The sequence below is a fragment of the Astatotilapia calliptera genome, chromosome 17 (assembly GCF_900246225.1).
Source record: "Astatotilapia calliptera chromosome 17, fAstCal1.2, whole genome shotgun sequence".
In the NCBI taxonomy this organism is placed as follows: Eukaryota; Metazoa; Chordata; class Actinopteri; order Cichliformes; family Cichlidae; genus Astatotilapia; species Astatotilapia calliptera.
The window spans coordinates 25,388,012-25,407,876 of NC_039318.1; the positions used below are offsets into that span (position 1 = coordinate 25,388,012).

Genomic DNA, 19,865 nt, shown 5'->3' on the forward strand with positions numbered 1-19,865 from the left:
CAGATCGTTTTCAAACACACCGCTGTCTTTCGCTGCTCAGGTTAAACATGATATATAAGTCACTTAGATAACTTAAAAATGTTATTGTTTGGCTTATTTTAGTATTTTATTTGTTCCTGAGTAAATCTGTTTTGCTGAGATTAAAGTTATAGTTTTTACACAGCTGAATAAACGTCAAGCAGACAGCTGATTATCAGAAGTGTGAGATGCTCGAGAATATTCTCCGGTGTCCTGTTATATTTTAGATAGCAAGGAGTTTATTAAACTTCACCGAAACAATCTGCAAATTTCATTAAAATTTAATAAACTATCATCTTGTCTTTATTTTTAGTTAGCACATACCTTAAACACTTAAAGCTGTAAGCTAATGATAGTTATATAAGAGCAGATGCTGCTGGTGCAATAAGCTGAACGTTTTACATCCAATGGATGATGATCTGATTAGTCGACTAATCGCAAAAATAATCGGTGACTAGTCGACTATCAAAATAATCGTTTGTGGCAGCCCTAGTCTGCAGGCAAAAGAGCACTGCAAGAGTCTGGGGATGGAGAATCCTGTGTGCTCTGTGGCCAACTAGCTTTTTCCAGATGGCAGGGTTATTGCAGGGCACCAGCAGGTAATGCATTCATATATTCTTGCTGCTTTAATATACCGTGAATCTATTGTGTTCTCTTTTCTGTCTTCTCTCAACCATCAAAAAAGTTGTTAGAGCTGCTCTTGTCATTTCTGCTGTCTTCTTTGACTTCTCAGGCTCTGGATTTCCTCCAGGAAAACTCTCGGAGCCTAAAGTTCATGCGGACCAAAACTCTCCCAGTCAGTGGTGCGTTCCATACTGAGCTGATGGCATCGGCTACTGAACCTCTCAGAGAGGTGCTCCGGCAGGTGGAGGTCAGTCAGCCACTTTATCCAAAAGGGATTAACATATTTTCCGAAACATGTATTCAATTACTCTGTAAAGCTACACCAGTCCTCATTTTTAAAAGATAACCCATCCTATTCAGTCTGACTCGGAAAGTTAAATGGAAAGTATACCCAAGATTTTACATCTGGTATTCAGCCATTCAAACTGCCCTCCGTCTTCAGAGTGAGGGAAAGTCTTCCCTTCACCATGAACTCAAACTGAAGAGACGGATCCAGCGGGAAAACAGTCAGCGGGAACGCAGCCGGAGCGCCCGCAGCAGCTGCAGCAGCAGGGGCAGCCAATCTGATGACTCGACTATCCATGAGACAGAGAAGACAGAAAAAGAGAAAGACAAACAGAAACTGTACAACCATCTAACCGGTTTATAGAAAATGGTCTGAAATAGAGGAAATCTCCTGTGAGCAGCACTTCTCTGGGAAAAAAATCACTTGTTGGTGCCAAAGATCAAAAGCGGAATGAGCAGATTACTTACAGCTGTAAGGAAAGCAACATGAACTCAAATACCCACTTACTTCAACCAAGTTATCAAGAAGAGCACCGCTGAAAGCACAATACGTTGAACCTCGAAGCTGATGGCCTAGTGTCACCTGCTGGATAGAGGTGAAAACACAAACCAAACAATGGCTCTTTCATCTGTTTCACAGCATGCTCGGGAACTGGAAACTCGCCGAAGGGAGGCAGAGGAGAGAGAGCAGATGGAACTGGAAAGACAGCTGAAAGAGGCTGAGATGGTAAAAAAAAAAGTTTTCCACTTGACACCAATTATGTACAGAGTCTTTTCTCCTTGACTTTGATCTTTGAGAACTGCAGCAAAATGTTGACTGTCATTATAAAATTCACATCTTTAATGATTTGGAAAAATGGTTATGACAGTCCAGGAAAAGGTGATTCAGGAATAGGTCAGTTTATACCGCTCTGTTGGTGCATCTGTTTATGTAGCTGTGTGTGTGTGCATAGATAAAAGACAGCATGCAGGCTGAGATGCAGGTGAAGGAAAAGGAGGCTGAACAACAGAAGAAGAGGATCAGGGAGCTGGAGCTGACACAGCAGCAGCTGGAAGTTGCCCTTAATATGGAGATCCAGGCTCGGCTGGAGGAGGAGAGGGCCAGACTGGAGCTTGAGCGGTAACAATGGATTTCTAACTCTTATTATGGCCCTTTATTATTTTATTTGTGATGGAGATCTGAGATATCCATGAGAAGTATTAACTGTCATGCGGCGGCTGTGTGAAGGCAAGAGAGGACCCAATTGCACGGCTCTAGACACACGGGAATGAACTCAAAGGCAGGTCTTTATTAACAGGAACATAAGAAGTCATACAAAACTATACTGGGAGAAACTAAAGCTGAGGCGCTGGGAAGACACGGGAAATGCACACAACCTAGAAGGATGACGCAACACAGAACAAAGGGACACTCTGACATAAATACACAGAAGGTAATGAGGGAAGTGGGAACACACGGGGAACACAGCTGAAGACAATTACTCATGACCGAGCAGGGAGGACACGAAACTGAAAATACTGACACCAAGATGTGGACCTTAAACACAACACAGTACACAGAGATGAGCACAGAGAGAGAGGCAGAGAACAAGGATGAATACGAGGGGATGAGGAGAACACAGAACACAACGGACGGGAACACGGTACCAGAACAAACACCACAATAAAAGCATGGACACAGGGGGAATCCAACTACCAAACCAAACAATCCAATGGACATAAGGAACAAAATACAAAACCACAGGAAAACTGAGAACACTGGGTCAAAATGACCCAGGACCATGACAATACCCCCCCTCAAGGGCTGACTCCAGACAGCCCTTGCGGACGGCAACGGCGGCAGAACAGATCCGGAGGCCGGCCGTGTGGAAGGCGGCGGCTACAGAGCGGGACCGGAGGCCGGGCCCCTCGAACCCTCCAGCGGAGACGAGGGTTCGAGGGAGCTGGCTGGGCTCTCCAGAACCCCCAGCGGACAAGGCAGGTGGCAGCGTGGAAGCCGCAGAGTGCTGGATGGGCTCATCCGAGCTTCCAGCCGGAGCTGATGTAGCGCCAGAGGGTATCGGGACCCCTGGCTGAATGTTAAGCTGACCAGAAGACCAAACTGCTACAGGGGACCAAACTGATGGCTGTAGTAATGGTTGTGGTGACAGTGGAGTGGGCGGTGGAGTGGATGACTGAGTTAACGGTGACTGTGCTAATGGTTCAGCTAAGGAGTGCATTAATGACAGGACTACAGGTTGAATGACTGACTGAGCAGCAGCCTGAATGGCTGAGTGTCGTGATGGTTGTGGTGGAAGAGAAGCGGGTGATGGTGTGGATGATGGAGCTACGGGCGACTGAGTGGCAGACTGAACTGATGACTGAAGTGATGGTAGAGGTGAAAATTGAGCTTGTGGTGGGGTAGCTGACTGAGGTGCGGGGGACACAGGAGACAGAGCCAGCGGGGACACAGGAGGCAGAGCTACAGATTGAACTGAGGGAGACTGGGTAGCAAACTGAACTAGTGGTAGTAATGGCGGTTGGGGAGAAGGCTGGACTGTACACTGAGGAGAAGGCTGACTGACTGACTGAAGAGCATCCTGTGCAGCTGAGTGTAATGATGGTTGTGGGAGCGAATGTTGGACAGGTGGTGGTGTCGGGTCCCCTGAGCCTACAATGCGGATGAAAGGTGCAGGCACCTGCTGGACACCAGTCGCTCCCACCTGAGGAGCAGGTACAGGTGCAGAGATCGGCTGGGTCCTGGCGGGCCTCACCTCAGTGGTTGGCACAGATTTCGGCAGGGACTGGGCGGCTGCTGTCCCCACCCGAGGAGCTGATACGGGTGCAGGGACCAGCAGAGCCTCAGTCGACCCGGAAACCGGAACAGGGACCAGCTGGGCGCCAGCCCCCCTCACCTGGGGAACTGAGATAGGTGCAGGGGAGTGCTGGGCCGCAGCTATCCCTAGAACGCAAGGGGCCTGGGAGGCGGGCCTAGAAAGAACAGTCTGCAAGAGATCAATTCCCTGCCCTGAGTGAGCGGATGAGGAACAGCGCTCTGACTTCATAGCGTTAAGTGTGCTAAAGCTGTAGCTTACAGGCACTAATGCACCACCTTCAGTGTTTACAGACTCTAGAGAAATGTGATCAGCTGATGCACCAACAGTCTTAGAGCTTCTTTCTTCGGAGCTAACCATGCTTATACTGACAGAGGAGGGGTTAATAGCCGATGTAAACATAGGTCTGTGCACCGGAGAGGCAGATGAAACAAAGTCTTTTACCTCCGGCTCGCTGGAAGCAGTAAACCTAGGGAAAACAGTGGTGGGTGTAGAGCCCCCTGACTCAAGAACATTCGAATCAGTAAATACGTCAGAATGGACTTTCCCCTGGGGTGATGGCTCAGAAGTAACGAGCTGGGGTCGAGCTATCACAGGAACATTTACAGTCTTGGATTTTACTGCTTTAACACCTAAGGAGGCAGGTTTTAAAGCCCCAGTGGTGAGCTTAACTGCAAAACAATCATTCTCAGCAGACACACAGGTAAAGGGCACAGAAGCAGGTGTCTCTAACTCAGGAAATGCTGACTTCAAGTTTTCAGACCTAGGAAACACTAGCGAAGGATAATCTTTCTCAAATATGAGTCCAAACGTAGGAGAAACGGTCTCTGAGTTGACCCTCCGGGCAGTACAACGGTTCATAAGAAGTTCGGGTTCGGATTCAACATTTACAGATCGTGAGCCTTTAGAGCCTACGGCAAGAGTCACAGAGTTTGCATTCCTGCATTCAGAGTAGTGAGAACTAGCCTCAGAGTGAACAGAAAGAGTGTCTTTGTCACTCACCCCAGCCGGCTGCTCAGTAGTCCCGGAATCCGGCTGAGGAGAGGACCGGCGACGGCGTCTTCTCCTTGATGAGGGAACGGAGGTGACGGGGGAAACCGGTGATGATGCGGGGGTGACGGTCTCCTCTTCATCATCCGACCTCATCGCTGCTAGGAAAGCAGTGGGAGAGCGACGGTCAGAGCTGAGAGGGGATGGAGAAGGGCTCCGCGGCAGCAGCGCCAAAAAACCCTCTCGTTTTAGCAGCCGCTGTTGCGATACTGAGAGCCCCGTCTGCTGCTGCGATGCCGTCACGGCGAGCTTAGTTCGCTGCTGCTGCGGTGGCTGACTGGCGGAGATCTCCGTCTGCAGTCGGTGTGGTGTGGAATCCCGGGAACAGACACTGTCTGCCAGCTCACGAGCTTGTAATGCCTCCTTGGCTCGGCTCAGTTCGTCAATAAAGCCCTCATAGCAGGTGAGCTGTAGTCCCATGAAGACTCAAGATGAGTGTTTTCACGACTGCCATCTTGGTGTTTTGAAATCAGGCATGATGAATGAAGGGAAGAACTGTCTGTTAAGGTTCTCAGTCGTTCAGGTCATCGTAGTCTAAGGAGCTTGGAAAGAAAAGCATCTGGACTTCTTTAAGCTTCTTGAAGAGCGTTTCACCTCTCATTCAAGAAGCTTCTTCAGTTCTCTGAAGAAATTCTGAACTGAAGAAGCTTCTCAGATGAGAGGTGAAACATCTTCAAGAAACTTAAAGAAGTCCAGATGCTTTTCTTTCCACGCTCCTTAGACTGTAGTTAAACTTCACACACTGGACTTGTCAGTCACACATCCTTCGCCAGTAGGCATTCCCAGAATGATCTTTCCCCTTCTGACGCTTAGAATGACCAAATATGTGCAAAATGGACAATTCAACATGCCACCATGTCAGTCTTTTATTAAATATGACATGAAACAAATGACTGAGCCATTAAATTTGTCACAAAGGTGTTCACCTAATTCCAGGCAAATGGAATAGACTTCTATGGGACCATAAGTCTTTTTGCACTTTGACATTTGTTTTACTTTTCAGATCTGTAACCTATAACTTTTATACTGTATGTGTTTTGATCATAGGAGTCTACAGGGACTTACTTACTTTTAGCACGTTTAGCAGTTGATGTTGGCTTCTTTTTTCAGTACTGGAGCTTCCTGCTCATTGAAGACTTTTCTAAAAGGAAATGCTTAATCCAAAATGGCGTTTTAAGGGCTTGGATTAATGTCAATTTCAGCAAATATTCTTTCTTATGTTAAAAGAACATGGATCTCTGTCAGTGATAACTTCTGACTTTATAACTCAAATTTTAAGAGAGAGCTTCACTGCTAAGCTCTCATCTGTGTGGGTGTCACGGTTCGCTTGAGGACTCACATGCAGGACTCAGAGGCACAGTCAGTATTTATTACAGTTCCACCAGGTGTATATACAAACAGTGCAGGGGATAGTGCTATATACAAAACGGTGACAGGGAAAAGGCTCCGGGGAAATCCAGGTAGGGAAAAGACACTTGCTCCTCTTCTGACTCTCTCTCCAAACACTCACACAAAAAGGGAATCCGCTCGGGGAATGCAGAGTCGGGTCCAGGGGATCTATGTACAGAAGGAAACACACGTTAGAGGTTTTGCACAGGGAAGCAAATGAGAACTTGCTGAGAGCCGGGCTGCACTGACGCGAGTCACACACAACGATCCAGCGATGAGTAGAAGCCACTCCCTGGCTTAAATGCTGGCTGCACTGATGAGGCCCAGGTGTTTCCTCCTCAGAGGGGCGTGGGCCGAGGGCGTGAACCCACCATGAGTATATCTGTATCTATATAGATATATATGTGTATTCGTAACCTTTTTTCATCATCTAGTTTCCTGTGCCAGATCTTCTACTGATCCACTGAGGCAGACATGTAAAAAAACATGAACTAAAGCATATTTCTGTATATAAACAGGACCTTAAATCTTTATCAACAGCTACTTTAGAGGAAATTCTTCAATAAACTGCAACCAAAGGCTCAACTCAGAGGACAAAACCCAACCTGTTATAAATAGTGTGACAGCAAACTTTCTCTTGTGTAAAGTTACAAATAGGAGTAATTATCCACAGGAGCTTTTATACATAATGAAGTTATAATTCGTCCTGTAGAAATTGTACATTTAAGCTATATAGTTCCCTCTGTGATAACTCTGCTATGAATGCCTCTTATTAACTTTTATGCTTTTACAACCCACTATGAGCAAACACTCAGCAACAGTGGGAAGGAAAAACTCCCTTCTTGAAGGAAAAAACCTCTGGTAGAACCAGGAAATCTGTCTAAACTAGTTGGGGGTTAGAGCAACAGATGCAAGTCTTCAGATCATTTGCAGTGTGACTGTCTTTGTGCACACTTTAACCTGATTCAGTTTTCTTATTTGTCAAAATGCACCATGGGTAAAAAAAACAAAACAAAATAGTAATGAAGGAGAATCTTCAGCAAAGATGAATTAAACAAGTTTTATTTTGATCAAATTTTACTTTAAGTAAAACACATCTTTATTTGATGACTTTAATGTCATCAAATAAAGACAGTTTTGATGGAGCTCCTGACCCAGCCCAAGCTCTCTATGAAGACGAGGAAAAACTCCCCAGGGGGCCAGATCGATGGGAAGAAACCTCGGGAAAGCCCATTCAAAGAGAGATCCCCTTTCCTGGGATGGCTGGGGGGGTTACAGGAACTCCAAAAAAGCTAAATTTTTATTTATTTATTTTTTAAGATTGACCCACTCTATCTATTCCTGTCCAACAGAAAAAAGAAAGGAAGTTACTACAATGTATCACACTTACATGATAAGGTGTGAATTGTGTGTTTGTGTGTGTTATCTTAGCCAGGGGTGAAGCTGGAGCTCCTCCAGTGTTGGGCGCTTCTCCGGGACTATAGCTAAACATGCGTCCAAGAAATTCCGGCATTCTTGAAAGAAAGAAAAGATCAAAAAGATGAAGATGATAGTTCTAGTGATCCAAGGCATCAGTGAATCTGGAAGTGTGAAGTTTTCTTACCTGTGGACAGACGCTTTTTGATGCTCAGTTGCTTTGTGAGGAACCTCGCGGTACTAAAGTATCGTGCATGAAGCGCTTCATACAACACCACTCCCATTTGCCACACCGTGGTGGGTCCACACCTGTAGCAGCTCCTAATGTACCACTCGGGAGGGATGTGAAGAGGAGTGCCTAACAAACAGACACAATTGCAATTTCTTCTAAAACAAAAGACACAAATTGTTACATCTGTGAAAAGCAGGAGCAGAATATGTTACCATAGAAGATGCGATACAGAGATCGCTGTTTAACAAAGCAGCTCAGTCCAAAGTCAATGATGCGAACTCGAGGCACATCTGAGCCGGTCTCAATCAGAATGTTTTGTCCCTTGATGTCCCGATGAAAGATGTGTTTCTCCTCAAGTTCCTTTACAGCATCAACTAGTTGCTTCAGAATGACCTGGAAAAGATGAAAAACACAATAATGAGTTAATGCTTTTCTGCCTTGATTGAATGCTGTACAGTCTAAGGCTCTCCCAGTCAACCTACCTTGGCCTTGTCCTCTGGTAAAGCTCTTCCATTTTCTGCTTTGTATTTTTGCAGGTCCACAGCAGGGACAGGTCTCTCCAGCACCAGGATCAGCTCTTTGCCAAAGTCGAACCACTCCAGCAAGGACACAGGTGCTGATATTCCCACTGACCCTTCTGCTTCACCTGCAAGTTTAAGCATAATGGCCACTTCCACCGAGAGCATCTTCCCATTTTCATCCTGAAATATTACAACAAAGTGGATGATGAGGAACGCCGCATTCAATCCAGTAATGTAAAACTAATTCAAGTGTTGGACGCTTACCGCCACTTTGCAGTAGACTTTATTTTTGGGAATGTGTTTGATGGCAACCTAGAAGACACAGAGCATTGGTGAGCATTTCCTCAGTATGACATAATGAAAGGTGGAAACACAGCAGACGTCTCAGTTTACGATATTATCCATTATCTGCGTTACTGCCTGTCTTACTACCATCATCTGAACACTTACTGGAAAACGATCTTCTATCCGGTAGCCAGAAAACACTGCTCCGCAGCCTCCTTCTCCGAGCTGGTGCTCCTCCACATATCTGGCTTGGAATTCACCTGAACAGACAAAACAGCAAATCTTGTTTTATTACAGCTGTGACACAAATTACTCTCCTCTGTAGCCTAAATGTTCCTTCTGCCCTTCCCCTGAATATAAAACCCAAGCTGCTTGCTACTTACATTTTTGGTCTGCTACTGATTTTTTGTCCTGGTCCACATTCCTTTTTTTTTTCTTGGGTGACTCTCTGTTGTCTCCCGTGGCCTTTCTTTTGCCATTTTTTGTGCACTCCTGTTTGTTGTTCAAGTCTGGAGATGTGGAAAACACCAAAAGCACATCAGCTCACTGGATGATAGACACAAACACTAAACACCAATATCTTAAACCTAGCAACCACACTTAATCTACCCCCTTATTCAACTAATTAGCCTACCTTTACCAGAGTCCAACGAGGAGGATGCTTGCTCCTTGTCACCGCTCGTATGGTCGAGAAGTTTAGCCTTCTTTGCTTTCTTTGTTGTGCCCTCTTCATCTTGCACAACCTTGCGCTTCACTCCTTTGACCACATCTGAGCTGGTGGAAGGACCAGCCTGCTCAGCGACCCTCCTCCTTTTTATTGGGGTCTTCTTTTCAGGACTGGCCTTTCTTTTAGCAGTCCTGCTCTTACAATCTATAAACGACGACAACAACACAGTGGTGAAAAAGAGTCCCCGACATCAGGACTGGAAGCAGTTTGATGGCAAAGAATTTGAAATTGCTTTTGCTTAAATGATCACAAGTTTATTCTTGGGATTAAAAAAACTGACCAGTGCGAATTGATACTAGGTTTACTAAGTCTTAGATCTTGATGACACTTGTTGGTCTGTTTTTACTGTTGAGTCCAAGAATAAACTTATTACATTATTTTACCAAAAGACCGGTAACCTTCCTTTGATTAGACATCTTGTATTAAAGCTATTTTCAATCAAACATATGATTCAATTGCTTCAAAAATGATTCACACAGTGTCAACATTTCTAGGATTTGGATTTTACCAGGTTCTTATTTTATTATTTTACTTACCTTGATCTCCTGAATCTTTCTTATCGGCCGGAGTGGTAATTTTTCTTGTTTCCTTTTTCATTGTAATTTCGGAGACCCTTTAAAATCGAAAATGTAAACCGTAATGAGTTAATATTGAGTTAATACTTCTTCAAATGTGCACCTTTCAAATGCTTGACTTTTCTAACTGAATTCTGTAAGTGAGCTTTATAAGTAAACTCTGGAAACTACGGCAACACAACATAGAATCTTGCCTTTCAGTGACTTCACTGACTGCCAGTAGTTCAAAGTAGTTTACAGAAAAACACTGGCAGACAAAGCCATAATATTTCATATAATTCAATCATTTCATATCAATTAAACAGTTTCTTTCATTATCTTTCATCATTTGTATAAAGACCTCATCTATGGATGACAGTATGAAGATTTGTGGTTGACCACACACTAATAAACACAGTGTCAGCTACATTGTCATCTGATTTAAAGTATTTATTATGTACATTTAACTGTCATGGTACTGAGTCTGTGACCCAGTGTTTTGTGTTTGTTCATTTATATTCATTGATTATTCTTATGTATGTTTTTGGTTCTCTTTATTGTTTTCTTCTTGTGTTATATTCTTAGGCTTTAGGTTTCTGTTACTTTGCCTTGCCCCTGTGTCCCACGTGGCCCATTGTTTTCCTCTGTTTGCTGTTGGGTTGTCTGTGTATCATCCATGACAATTAAATTAAATAGCAAATGCAACTACAATTTCAATGAGATTCATTCCTGGCATTCTACTGCGGTGGCTGAAAGTAGACACCAAGCATTATCACTGTAACTGATGTAAATATTGGACTTGGAGGGGATTCATCTGATAGACTGATGCAAACATTACTGTAGCGACTTCCACAGTCGCTAGAGGCCAGGGATGGAGCCTGCCTATTTGCCTGACACGCTGTCAACTTTACGCAATAATGCAAGAGGTGGAATTGTTTGCTTGTTTATTAAAGTGCTTTAAGAGTTTACAGAGTAATGTCATCAGCTCCTGATTCAGACTCTTAAAACATCACAGGCTCTAATGTAACAAAGCGAAACATGTTGTGCAGCGCAGCGGTCAACAAAAACTACGGCTACCCAGCCCTCCTCTCTGTCAAAAATACGGAGTGGAAACTACAGATATTTGTTTAAAAATGTAGGGAGTAAAAATTAAGTACAGCAAGGAAGTTTTTTTTTTACTTTTTTACTTCCTACTTGTGGAGCCAATTAAGCTAAATTTAAGAAGCGCATGTCTGTGTATACTTAAAAGCTCTTATGGTTATTTTCACTTTGTAGACAAATTAAAGCACAGAAAAGAAAAACACGATACATTAGAGCATGACATAATTTGACCTGAGGTGGCGCTGCACCGTGAGAGAGCCTGAACGTCAACCGGAAGAAGACGAGAATAAACTCCGTATAAACAACATGGCGTCTCCCTGTGAGGTTTTTTGTTTTGTTTTGTTTTTTAAATGAACTTTATTTAGAACAATAACAATGACAATCTCAAAGAGACAAGCGACATATTAAATCAATCAGAACAGAATCACATCTCCTGTACACCACAATGAAATCGACAATAACTGAAAGTAAACATACACACACACACACACACACACACACACACACACACACATATATACACATACACATACATATATATACATATATATACATATATATGCATATACACATGCATACATACACATCCATATTCACACATCTACATAATAATAATATAAAAAGATGAATAACCAATACAAAAATAAATAACAATAAAAAAAAGAATGAAAAACAAGGAACAGAAATAAAGAAGACAAGGGGGATCATAAAATCTCTAAAAGTGAGGTTCCATAAACAAGACACATAACTTAAATAAGGGGCTAAGAAAAATCAAACTCTTCTAAAAATCTATGCAATTTGATTGCTTGGGGCTTATTTATTAGCTTAAGAGATTTATGGAACAGGGAGAATTTTGTCCTACCTGGATATAAGGTGTTAACCAAATACCTCCTCAAAAATGGATTATTGCATTTTCCATTAACCAAGTCAAGACCATCTAGTTTAACTTTATGTAAATTTGTAGTCTGTATATTTGAAAAATTGTTCTTTATTGTATTTACAAGGACTGTTGGGATATTCTGTGAAACCTTTTTATAGAGCTCGAACGAGCAACTCATGTCATATTTCTCATTAAGCCTGTTTAATTCAAGTATATCTCCATTTTCATCCATTATATGTGTCACAGACCAAATTTGTTTTGTCATCCATTCGTCCACAAACATAGATTTCCCCCGATTCAATATCACCCTATTATTCCACAATGGAACATTGTGGGGACTAAAGTTATGTTTAAACATTAATTTACAATTTAACAAAACTTGTTGATGAAATTTGGAAAGTTTTATGGGTAGTTTAGAAATGTCAAAATCACATACTAAAAGGATCCCCCCAACTTTGTTGAAAATAAGAGATGGCATCAAGAACCACATCTCATTATCATTTTTCAAGAAAGATCGTAGCCAATTAATCTTTAAAATGCCATTCATTATTTCAAAATCGATTGCTTTTAAACCCCCCTCTTCATAATCTTTTATCAAGTCCCTGTTACTAATATAATGATGTTTATTTTTCCATATGAAATTAAAATTCGCCTTATTTATGTCTTTTATAATTCTTGGTGGGATGGCTAGGGAATAAGCTGGATAGATTAAACTGGACAAAGATTCAACCTTGGTCAACATTATCCTGCCGAACAACGTTAAATCTCTCTGTAGTCAATGGTTTAGAGGGTTTTTTTGCATTTGTCAATTGTATTCTGAATATTCTTTTCGTCTCCCTGTGAGGTGTCATGCCGAGCAGATGTCAGAGTTGAGTTCAAGCAAAGTTGACTCTTTCGGTGATTACAGTTTGTCCGGGCGGGCTGTGCGTCTTATTTCATCCGCAGACACGTCGTTGGATGAGGAACAGCTCATGTTGGCATCAGTGGCAGTCAGGATGGCAGCATCTTCCAGAGGGAAGGTCAGGTCGCTGGTCTCTCTGAGCAGGACGCTGTCCACCAACAAGCCCGGTTCCACGGCTGGAGATTACCCTCCTCCGGCTGAAGTTCCCGCTTCTCCCCCGAACAGCGAGCCAGCCGCGGCGCCTCAGCGGAGACCCAAAAAAGACCCCAGCGGCTGCTCCGTGCTCCTCTTCCCCGGTCAGGGCAGCCAGTTTGTGGGCATGGGCAGAGGACTTTTAAAATACCCCAACGTTAAAGAAATGTTCACCGTAGCCCAGAAGATCCTGGGTTACGACCTGCTGTCTCTGTGTCTGGAGGGCCCCGAGGACGAGCTGCAGAAAACGGTTCACTGTCAGCCGGCGGTGTTTGTCACCTCCCTGGCTGCTGTGGAGAGACTCAACCAAGAAAACCCCAAAGTAAGTGCCAGATAAATGTCTGGAAAAAGGACAATAACTGCAGGTCCTGCCTTCTTAAATGTGGCCATTTTATCTTTTTTTTTTTTTTTTTAAATACTGCTACAGTAATATTAATTTATATTTAAAATGTGCGCACATTATGTATGAAGGTGTGGATGAATGATGCTTGTTGTAAGAAAGCATTTTGAGTGCCCAGTAGAAGAGCATCTTTCAAATGCAAAGTTTCTCATTTCAACTTTAATTACTGCACCTGATTAAGGCGGTAGAGTAAATAAGGCTTCCAACAGTGGTTATTTCTTATTATCACATCTTGTTTTTATTGTTTTTATCAGTAGATTGTTGTTTCACTCCCACCAAAAACATCACCGTAAATAATCTTCTGATTCTGAATGACCATTTAAAAAAATAAACAAATTGTTCTGAGTTAATTTCAGTTACGGATGTATCAGTGACGTAAATGATATATCGGTCATAATCGGGAGGCTGTTACATTTTTATTTTTTTATTTTTTTTGACTTGTTTCCTGCTGTACACAGGCCATTGAGATGTGTGTCGCTGCTGCAGGTTTCAGTGTCGGAGAATTTGCTGCTCTTGTCTTTTCTGGGGCGATGAACTTTGCAGAAGGTAGAAAGATTTCTTTTTTGGGTTTTTTTGTGCACTTGTAAAAGGTGTTTTAATTACAACTTTGGTTAATATTCTGTATTTACTCCTTATGCATCTTCTAGCTTTGTATGCAGTGAAGGTGCGAGCGGAGACTATGCAGAAGGCCTCAGAACTGGTTCCCAGTGGGATGCTGTCAGTCACTGGTAGACCTCAGGCTCAGTATAATTATGCCTGTCTGCAGTAGGGCTGCCACGATTAGTCGACTAGTCACGATTACGTCGACTATCAAAATCGTCGACGACTGATTTAATAGTCGAGGCGGCGTTTGAAGCTTTGTAAGATCACAAAAGACGCAGGAATGAGTAGTAGGATTTAAGAGTGTAATAACGGACTGAAACAGAAGATGGCAGCACTGCATATACAAGGATGCCAGCTGCCGTTAAACCCCGAAGAAGAAGAAGAAGCGGTGTCCCAGAATTCATAGCGCGGCCTAGCTCAGTTTCCAACAATGGCGGCAGCTAGTTAGTTTTAATATTACTCTTATTATTCTTTCTGGGTCACAAAATAAACGTTTAACATATTTTCAGGCGAGAATGTAGCTGTGTAAACCTCAAATATCTGCTCAGTTTATCAAGACACCACATATTTTCAAAAGCGCTCCGATGTTTTCGGAGACGTCTGTTACCCACTAGCTCGATAGCTAGCCGGGGCAAGGCTCACTAGAGCCGTGAGAACACCGGACTCCCGGCAGATCGTTTTCAAACACACCGCTGTCTTTCGCTGCTCAGGTTAAACATGATATATAAGTCACTTAGATAACTTAAAAATGTTATTGTTTGGCTTATTTTAGTATTTTATTTGTTCCTGAGTAAATCTGTTTTGCTGAGATTAAAGTTATAGTTTTTACACAGCTGAATAAACGTCAAGCAGACAGCTGATTATCAGAAGTGTGAGATGCTCCAGAATATACTCCAGTGTCCTGTTATATTTTAGATAGCAAGGAGTTTATTAAACTTCACCGAAACAATCTGCAAATTTCATTAAAATTTAATAAACTATCATCTTGTCTTTATTTTTAGTTAGCACATACCTTAAACACTTAAAGCTGTAAGCTAATGATAGTTATATAAGAGCAGATGCTGCTGGTGCAATAAGCTGTAGTTTTACGTCCAGTGGATGATGATCTGATTAGTCGACTAATCGCAAAAATAATCGGTGACTAGTCGACTATCAAAATAATCGTTTGTGGCAGCCCTAGTCTGCAGGCAAAAGAGCACTGCAAGAGTCTGGGGATGGAGAATCCTGTGTGCTCTGTGGCCAACTAGTACATTTCTAAAGATCTTAACTTTAACCTCTATACCATGATGCTCATTTGACTCATGGAGGTTTTAAAAAGAAAAAGCTTATTTTCCTTTAATTAACGGCACAATATCTTTCACCAACCAACCTTGTGATGAGTTTTGTACAAAAATATTTTCTGCTGTTGAACTCCCACTAAAAATGCCCAGGTGCTCCTCAGCAGAAAAAAAAGCAGCGAGAGTTATGACAACTGCAATCCTCACCATAAAATTATCTGGACTGCACTGAGGAAGTGGACATTTCCATTTTGGAATAAATCATCTTTTAAAAACATCTCATAGCAATTAGTTTTGCTTGCATTACTTTTTTGTACTTACTAAGCACTTCAGGAAAACCTGTGTTGCATCCTCTCCGAGGAAAATGGGCAGGCCTCTCAGTGCTGCTGTCTTTCGGTGGGACACAATGTCAGATGTCTAAAGAGTATTCAGTGGAAAACAAGCATTTAAATTAGTATAGTAACGTGGTGTACCTACACACAATGCAAAATCAGAACTCTTATAGTAATGAAAATAAAATACAGATCAGGCCCAGCAACATGTAAAACTTAAAAAAAAAAAAACACCATTTTAACGATTTTACTTTCTTTTTACAAATTAAATAAAATACCGCCAAATAAAAACAAAGTAATGACTGATAACATTCATTTCCATTGATGTGTTTTGGCTGAAGCCAACATTTTTTTCTGTTATGACCAAGGTATACTCTCTTCTAAAAATGTCAGGTAAAGGAGCACTTACCTGTTCATCAAGTTTATCCAAGAGGTCTTCCATGTCCTCACCAAGAGCTTCCTTCTTAGACCGGTATAGTTTCAGCAGGCCAGGCACAAATTTGTCGAGGGATGCATTGAACGTCCCCAGGAGGTCTTTGCTTGTGATCCGATGAAATTCTTCAGATATCTAAACAAGACAATAACCAAAATATTGCCATTTATTCAGCACAGAAAATTTCTGGGTAGCTGCCTTGTACAGTCTGCACCATGTTGTATGCCTGACTGTGTTATCAACCGCAAAACCTACTTCAAAAATCTCTCATGAATACACATTTTGCACAGGAATAGAAACACCCTCCACAAAAAACAGTATCAATATGCAAATACATATTATGTTCACACTGAAATGTGGAATTTTTGTGGATTTTTACTATTGAGTGTGACCTTGAGAGGTGTGATCGTAATGCTCCAGGTGTTTTAAATACACATACACAGTCTGTGTGAATGCATGGCCAATGTGCACCTTGTCCGTGATGAAGGCGGAAATGTTTCAAAAGAGTCTCTTGATTGGAGCTTGTGAATTTGCAAAATCGGCATTGCATGAAATCCACCCCTGAAACACAAGAGACATAGTCAATTTTGCCAAAAGCACTTTTGCAATGGGATAAAACATCCATATCTAACACACAGAAGGAATCCATAGATGCAGGAGCTGAATACATCAACAAGCCAAAACCAGAGACATCATGAAAAAAATATGTAAGGAATCATATTAACTTACATATAACCACTTGTCTACTATATCAAGTATATGATTGATAACATACATGACATGTAACATAAATGCAAGCTTGAATTCAAACATTTGTTTTGTTACTATGTTAAAAAAAATGCAATAACTCTAGAAAAAATAATACTATCTGTAACACAATATACATCAACAACACACAATCATTCCTTAAATATTGTCTCCTTCCCCATTATGTAAAAAGCTCTGAAAATGTAGCAATCTTATAATACAGAGCATGAAGTACAACTTTAATTTGCGTGTGACAATTAACTTACAGTACATTAGGCAATCTTACACCAGCTGACAAACTGTCAAGTCAGCTTTAAACATTACTTTAAAGTAACAGTGCTGCACCGGATAAACGGTGACTATTGAAAAAGTGAAAAAACAATATTAGACAATATGCAAATTACTTATATCACTGTCATATAATTGGCGCACATATCCTACACCGACCCATGAAAGCGTCTCCATGACAACGCGTGCTTGGCCCAGTTTGTTGTCAATGTTAACATAAGATAACATTGAAACTGGTTACAAAACGGGTAATAAGCTAATAAGTTTTACCATGGCAGAAGTGCTGTAAAAAGCCAGTGTGAGATACCGTCATTTAGTGATGTCTGTCTAAATATCAGAGTGTTTAACATTAAACATTACTTTTTGCGCTGGGCCACTACTCTGAGCTAAAACCTTCAGAGGCTGCTTGTAGCCCGATTACGACACAGCGGCGCCACGAAGGCTGCCCAAATTCATAGTGGACTCCTCTAAATGTGTCCGAGAAATACGTCCTCCTTACAATAAGCATCACTTAAAATGTTTGCAATATTGAAACATTTCAATATAATGTAGAAAAAAAACAAGAAAAAAAAGTTACGGATCGGACTCCCCGATCCTTATTGCGCATGTGCAAATTCTACCTGTGGAATTAGTTTTAATATTACTCTTTCTGGGTCACAAAATAAACTTTTAAGATATTTTCAGGCGTTAATGTAGCTGTGTAAATTGCTAATATCTGTTCAGTTTATTAAGACAACATATGCTTGCAAAAGCGCTCCGACGTTTTCGGAGACGTCTGTTACCCACCAGCTCGATAGCTAGCCGGGGGGAAATCAATTAAGTCACTTAGATAACTTAAAAATGCTATTGTTGGCCTTTTTCAGTGTTTTACTAGTTCCATCCTCCCGGGTCCTCAGGAGGATGCAGCCTAGGAGCTTGTAGAAAATCTTAATAACACATGTAGTTAGCTTACCTGCTAGGGTAAATGGTCGGAGCTCCAGCACCTGTCCAAAAGAATTATACACTCCAACTGCAGAAGTGAAAATCCTCAATGGTCGAAAAATTGCAATTTACATCCAAATCTAGCCACGATGGTTCAAATTTTCTTAGGAGGTTTTTAGTCTAGAACACATGGTAAACCACTATCACACAGCTCAGGTCTGCTCAGGCTCAGTTTGGTTTAGTTCAAACTTGTTCAGACCACATGTGCCAGTCATCTACGGGGTTTCCCACTGGTTCCCAACTTGACTCAGAAACTCTGCTCAAAAGTTGATAATCTTTGTTATGCTGTCTAGAAAATCTTAGTTAGGACAACAATGAAAGAAATTTGTTGGGTAGACAAGCTTTTTTAGGTTGTAAATGGAAAGTTTTATTTCTAACTCAGTTTAATTTAAAAACTTTAGTGAAATCAACAATTGCTAGTTATCGTTTTTACAGTGATCTTTAATGATTTGGAAAAATGGTTATGACAGTCCAGGAAAAGGTGATTCAGGAATAGGTCAGTTTATACCGCTCTGTTGGTGCATCTGTTTATGTAGCTGTGTGTGTGTGCATAGATAAAAGACAGCATGCAGGCTGAGATGCAGGTGAAGGAAAAGGAGGCTGAACAACAGAAGAAGAGGATCAGGGAGCTGGAGCTGACACAGCAGCAGCTGGAAGTTGCCCTTAATACGGAGATCCAGGCTCGGCTGGAGGAGGAGAGGGCCAGACTGGAGCTTGAGCGGTAACAATGGATTTCTAACTCTTATTATGGCCCTTTATTATTTTATTTGTGATGGAGATCTGAGATATCCATGAGAAGTATTAACTGTCATGCGGCGGCTGTGTGAAGGCAAGAGAGGACCCAATTGCACGGCTCTAGACACACGGGAATGAACTCAAAGGCAGGTCTTTATTAACAGGAACATAAGAAGTCATACAAAACTATACTGGGAGAAACTAAAGCTGAGGCGCTGGGAAGACACGGGAAATGCACACAACCTAGAAGGATGACGCAACACAGAACAAAGGGACACTCTGACATAAATACACAGAAGGTAATGAGGGAAGTGGGAACACACGGGGAACACAGCTGAAGACAATTACTCATGACCGAGCAGGGAGGACACGAAACTGAAAATACTGACACCAAGATGTGGACCTTAAACACAACACAGTACACAGAGATGAGCACAGAGAGAGAGGCAGAGAACAAGGATGAATACGAGGGGATGAGGAGAACACAGAACACAACGGACGGGAACACGGTACCAGAACAAACACCACAATAAAAGCATGGACACAGGGGGAATCCAACTACCAAACCAAACAATCCAATGGACATAAGGAACAAAATACAAAACCACAGGAAAACTGAGAACACTGGGTCAAAATGACCCAGGACCATGACAATACCCCCCCTCAAGGGCTGACTCCAGACAGCCCTTGCGGACGGCAACGGCGGCAGAACAGATCCGGAGGCCGGCCGTGTGGAAGGCGGCGGCTACAGAGCGGGACCGGAGGCCGGGCCCCTCGAACCCTCCAGCGGAGACGGGGAAGGGCTGGCTGGGCTCTCCAGAACCCCCAGCGGACAAGGCAGGTGGCAGCGTGGAAGCCGCGGAGTGCTGGATGGGCTCATCCGAGCTTCCAGCCGGAGCTGATGTAGCGCCAGAGGGTATCGGGACCCCTGGCTGAATGTTAAGCTGACCAGAAGACCAAACTGCTACAGGGGACCAAACTGATGGCTGTAGTAATGGTTGTGGTGACAGTGGAGTGGGCGGTGGAGTGGATGACTGAGTTAACGGTGACTGTGCTAATGGTTCAGCTAAGGAGTGCATTA

At 42.5% G+C, this 19,865-nt stretch overlaps 3 protein-coding genes across 3 annotated transcripts; 2 read left to right on the plus strand and 1 right to left on the minus strand.

The window, feature by feature from the left end:
* The first annotated feature begins 503 nt into the window (after nt 1-503).
* On the plus strand, nt 504-2,141 carry LOC113008999 (differentially expressed in FDCP 6 homolog). The gene is made up of 4 exons (XM_026147007.1): nt 504-617; nt 752-889; nt 1,568-1,654; nt 1,881-2,141. Exons 2-4 carry the CDS (start codon nt 794-796, stop codon nt 2,049-2,051), a joined length of 354 nt encoding a protein of 117 aa, XP_026002792.1. The 5' UTR covers nt 504-617; nt 752-793; the 3' UTR covers nt 2,052-2,141.
* A 3,997-nt stretch (nt 2,142-6,138) lies between these two features.
* LOC113008997 (serine/threonine-protein kinase pim-2-like) lies at nt 6,139-16,858 on the minus strand. The gene is made up of 13 exons (XM_026147005.1): nt 16,505-16,858; nt 16,010-16,168; nt 15,590-15,685; nt 9,897-9,973; nt 9,268-9,504; nt 9,017-9,142; nt 8,799-8,893; nt 8,613-8,660; nt 8,310-8,528; nt 8,040-8,220; nt 7,783-7,953; nt 6,429-7,693; nt 6,139-6,347 (listed from the first exon to the last, which is right to left on the minus strand). The coding sequence occupies exons 4-12, from the start codon at nt 9,955-9,957 to the stop codon at nt 7,602-7,604; spliced, it is 1,230 nt and encodes a 409-aa protein (XP_026002790.1). The 5' UTR covers nt 9,958-9,973; nt 15,590-15,685; nt 16,010-16,168; nt 16,505-16,858; the 3' UTR covers nt 6,139-6,347; nt 6,429-7,601.
* On the plus strand, nt 12,373-15,529 carry LOC113009000 (malonyl-CoA-acyl carrier protein transacylase, mitochondrial-like). The gene is made up of 4 exons (XM_026147009.1): nt 12,373-13,310; nt 13,847-13,934; nt 14,036-14,153; nt 15,172-15,529. The coding sequence occupies exons 1-4, from the start codon at nt 12,756-12,758 to the stop codon at nt 15,236-15,238; spliced, it is 828 nt and encodes a 275-aa protein (XP_026002794.1). The 5' UTR covers nt 12,373-12,755; the 3' UTR covers nt 15,239-15,529.
* Nucleotides 16,859-19,865: the final 3,007 nt, after the last annotated feature.